This window comes from Thalassophryne amazonica, chromosome 10 (genome assembly GCF_902500255.1).
Source record: "Thalassophryne amazonica chromosome 10, fThaAma1.1, whole genome shotgun sequence".
NCBI classification, from domain to species: domain Eukaryota; kingdom Metazoa; phylum Chordata; class Actinopteri; order Batrachoidiformes; family Batrachoididae; genus Thalassophryne; species Thalassophryne amazonica.
This window is the reverse complement of record NC_047112.1, coordinates 92,785,977-92,790,926: the sequence shown is the minus strand read 5'-3', so window position 1 is coordinate 92,790,926 and position 4,950 is coordinate 92,785,977. Positions and strand designations below refer to the sequence as shown.

At 39.8% G+C, this 4,950-nt stretch overlaps 1 protein-coding gene across 1 annotated transcript in view; it reads right to left on the bottom strand.

Moving 5' to 3' along the window:
- The window catches only part of usp46 (ubiquitin specific peptidase 46), a 69,185-nt gene extending 64,588 nt beyond the window's left edge, over nt 1-4,597 (bottom strand). The window contains exon 1 of the mRNA XM_034180515.1: nt 4,279-4,597. Coding sequence (XP_034036406.1) covers nt 4,279-4,314 — 36 coding nt within the window. The 5' untranslated portion in view covers nt 4,315-4,597. The remainder of the gene's footprint in view (nt 1-4,278) is intronic.
- Between the last annotated feature and the right edge of the window lie 353 nt (nt 4,598-4,950).

Genomic DNA, 4,950 nt, shown 5'->3' with positions numbered 1-4,950 from the left:
ATATATATATATATATATATAATATAATATATATATATATATATATATATATATATATACATACACACACACAGATATACAACCCCTGACAAAAATTATGGAATCACCAGCCTCAGAGGATGTTCATTCAGTTGTTTAATTTTGTAGACAAAAAGCAGATCACAGACATGACACAAAACTAAAGTCATTTCAAATATGGCAACTTTCTGGCTTTAAGAAACACTATAAGAAATCAGGAAAAAAAATTGTGGCAGTCAGTAACGGTTACTTTTTAGACCAAGCAGAGGGAAAAAAATATGGAATCACTCAATTCTGAGGAATAAATTATGGAATCATAAAAAACAAAAGAACGCTCCAACACATCACTAGTATTTTGTTGCGCCACCTCAGGCTTTTATAACAGTTTGCAGTCTCTGAGGCATGGACTTAATGAGTGACAAACAGTAGTCTTCATCAATCTGGCTCCAACTTTCTCTGATTGCTGTTGCCAGATCAGCTTTGCAGGTTGGAGCCTTGTCATGGACCATTTTCTTCAACTTCCACCAAAGATTTTCAATTGGATTAAGATCCGGACTATTTGCAGGCCATGACATTGACCCTATGTGTCTTTTTGCAAGGAATGTTTTCACAGTTTTTGCTCTATGGCAAGATGCATTATCATCTTGAAAAAAGATTTCTTCATCCCCAAACATCCTTTCAACTGATGGGATAAGAAAAGTGTCCAAAATATCAACGTAAACTTGTGCATTTATTGATGATGTAATGACAGCCATCTCCCCAGTTCCTTTACCTGACATGCAGCCCCATATCATCAATGACTGTGGAAATTTACATGTTCTCTTCAGGCAGTCATCTTTATAAATCCCATTGGAACGGCACCAAACAAAAGTTCCAGCATCATCACCTTGCCCAATGCAGATTCATCACTGAATATGACTTTCATCCAGTCATCCACAGTCCACGATTGCTTTTCCTTAGCCATTGTAACCTTGTTTTTTTTCTGTTTAGGTGTTAATGATGGCTTTCGTTTAGCTTTTCTGTATGTAAATCCCATTTCCTTTAGGTGGTTTCTTACAGTTCGGTCACAGACGTTGACTCCAGTTACCTCCCATTCATTCCTCATTTGTTTTGTTGTGCATTTTCTATTTTTGAGACATATTGCTTTAAGTTTTCTGTCTTGACGCTTTGATGTCTTCCTTGGTCTACCAGTAAGTTTGCCTTTAACAACCTTCCCATATTGTTTGTATTTGGTCCAGAGTTTAGACACAGCTGACTGTGAACAACCAACATCTTTTGCAACATTGCATGATGATTTACCCTCTTTTAAGAGTTTGATAATCCTCTCCTTTGTTTCAATTGACATCTCTCGTGTTGGAGCCATGATTCATGTCAATCCACTTGGTGCAAAAGCTCTCCAAGGTGTGATCACTCTTTTTTAGCTGCAGACTAACGAGCAGATCTGATTTGATGCAGGTGTTAGTTTTGGGGATGAAAATTTACAGGGTGATTCCATAATTTATTCCTCAGAATTGAGTGAGTCCATATTTTTTTCCCTCTGCTTGGTCTAAAAAAGTAACCGTTACTGACTGCCACAATTATTTTTCCTGATTTCTTATAGTGTTTCTTAAAGCCAGAAATTTGAAATGACTTTAGTTTTGTGTCATGTCTGTGATCTGCTTTTTTTTTTTTTCTACAAAATTAAACAACTGAATGAACATCCTCCGAAGCCAGTGATTCCATAATTATTGCCAGGGGTTGTATATATATATATATATATATATATATATATATATATATATATAATCACTTTACTATGTCTCCACAGAGCAAGACAGCCAAGAGACATCAGTTTGCTGTTTACATGAAAGGAAGGACAGCAGCAATAACAGTTTAAGCCTGCTTGTGCCAACTCTTAACTATCTATGCACACAGATTAATCCTGATCCTGCAGGATGTAAGCAGTCCTGTGCAGCAAGACATTATGCAACCACAACCAGGGGGCTGCTTCAAACTTTAACCTGCCAATCATCTGACTAACTGCACATGGTGTAGGCACTTGGACATCAGCCGCGTCAGCCGGCAACGTAGCCTCGCGAGATGACGTCATCAAATTTTCAAGCTCGCGGTACATATCGTTCCTAAAATGCAGATTGGAGAGGCTGGTTCTGCATGAATTCTACCGGAAATGCCGCTATTTTGATGTAGGAGACCTGCGAATTCTTACGCACTTTGTCTGGTAAAAATCCATTCAGATTTTTGAAGTGTGCCTGATTTTCAAATTTAACGTGGATTTCCCATGTTAAATTCACCGCCTGCGTGACTTCGTAGGTGAGTAAATACCTTTGCTTGGTCTAGTTTATGTAATAAACATCATTTTAGCGAAGTATCATATGAATCTGTGCCTCTGCACTAATATTTTGGATCCCCGCCGGGAGCCATGGTAGCGACGTCCCGCTCTGAAAATAGTTGTCGTCTACTCTCCATGCCCGGAAAATAATTGTTCTATACATGAACATCTGCACATTTTTCAGCCGATAAATGCTTCAGATAAGTTTATCGATATCTTAAAATGTTATTTTCGCGAGGATTTTATTTCAGTTTTGCTTCATTATGAAGGATTGATTGGGGATTTATTTTGTCGAGCATATTTATTTGGGCAGGCTGGCGCACTGGTATGGTACTGCTTTCTGATTGGTCGAGCAGAACTATGACGTATTAAAGTGATACCCTCTGATTCTTCTTCTTGGTTGTTGGCAAGCTAGGCATTGTCAGTGCATTGCTGCCCCCTTCAGGTCATAAGACACAGAACACCTATTAAATGTCAATGAGATAGACACAGCACCCCTAAAGAGTCCTTGCCATGGTTGACAGCCAACATCACCGTGCCCCAAATGCTACTATGGGGTACATTGACGGTGTGCAAAGCAGAACAAGACCCTTGAATGGTTAAAGAAGAAAGACTTTATTGAGCAGAACCGTATTGTCATGTCTGCTGTGAGGAGAGCAAAGCAAGTGAGGAGAATAAGAAGGGAAAGGGAAAGACTACGTGAAAAGGAATACCATGCCAGACAAGAGAAGAAGAAGCAAAAGAAGGAAACCAAACAGAGGAATGCAGTGGAGAAGAAATTGAAAGCAGCAGTAGAACGTGGTGAACTTAGGGATGAGCTGGCATTAGAACTGAGTTTGAGTTGAAGAGCAGAGAAGGTTCTTGTGACATTTTGGAAAAATCCCAAGGGTCTGGTTGATTGCTGTGTTGACCATTTCTGGTTTTCTGAGGAGGACGCATGCAATGTGCTTTATTGTGGAAGGGTGTTGAGAGTGTGGGAAAAGAGAGGCGTGACAACAGTTTGTTTGTCATACTGGAGAGACCATGATGAAGCTGAGGAGGAGTCTGAGGACCATCACATGCCCCTCTTCAAATTCCTGACAGACTACAGCCTGGGTGATCTCGTTTGAATTAGATACAGTATGACTGAAAAATAACCCAGCAGAAGCTTCAAATCAGGTTAGATTGTGAAGTTTTAGTTTCCTCTCATTCTAAGCTCCATTTTGATACCCTACATGATATACTTTGGTCCAAGCTAAAATCTGCCGTTCTTTCCTCCAATATGGCCGCCATATGGTGCATAATTAATACTTGAAATGATGTCTTAGTGAATTCCTACATCCATAGTTGTAGAGAATGGTGCTTTGAATGTAAACTCAATGTGTTTCTGTTCAATTTTAGTTCAAGGTAACCATTTCCGTTAGTGTCGACATTCCACTAATTGACCTTGACCTTGGGGTCATCAGGGTCACTTGTTGACCAAAGATCAAAGCAAAATAATTTCCAGATATCCAGTGACCCCACCCCCCCCCCCCCCCCCCCCCCCTTAAAATTTGATTGGAATATCTTTTAGCACTTAGAAATGGTGTCCATACTAATCTACCTTTCCTTTCAGCCAGCAATTCCTATTATTTGACACAATTTTTTCCTCTATTGTAATGTAAATAAACTTAGAAAATAGGGCACGAAAATGACCCCTTCAAATCTCAATATCTCTGGTGTTATTTATCCGATTTTGACAAATTAGGTGTCATTTTGTTGCATTTTTGGTGCCCTTTTGTCTGATTGCAGGCAGAAGGCCATTTAAACAACTTTGAAAAAATGTCCAAGTGCCTACATGGTGTCTTCTCCCCAAAACCTTACTGACATTAACAAGATGCAGCTTACGTCACAGGAGTGACCCCGAGCCGAGGAGTCACCAGGAGGTGAGTCACCCACAGACAGCTACTTACCATATTACAGATGGAGGCGATGTTTCTGACAGTCATTTAAGTGTCCCACTCGCCGCCATCTTCATGAAATAAATATGACTTTAGGAGCAAAGCGACGCTGAAAGATAAAGTTAACTCGCAGCCGCGGCTGAAGGCCACACTGCAAAAAGAAGGCAGAGGAGCTAAACGTCAAGCCGCCCGCAGCGTCGCTCACACGGCTGCGGGGAACAGTTCTCAACCGAAACCCACGGAGACATGAGTGGACAACACACACAGCAACTACAGGCAGCAGGTTGTTAGGAACGAAACAATACTAGCGTGCTGTGCGAGGAAGCCCGACACCCCGCCTATCCGGAGAAAACACAACATGCGATTGGTTGGCTTATTCTTTGTTTGATTGATAGATTTTGAAGCCATTTAGAAATGTGGATGGTGAAGCTGAGCTGACCTGCAACCAATCATAAACAAGTATTGGAAGCGATGATTTTAGGAAGTGTTTGGGATTTGTAGTTAATTTAAGGTACTTTTTAAAAACAATTTATTAAAAATTGTAATCACAAATATCAAATGGCATTACGATAAAAATGTTTTCTTAGCGTGAAACAAAAATTTGAATGTATAATTGTCATTTTTTAAAATCCAATTTGTGATTTCAAAATATAATACGAAAAGGTTTATCAGCACAGTGTTTTC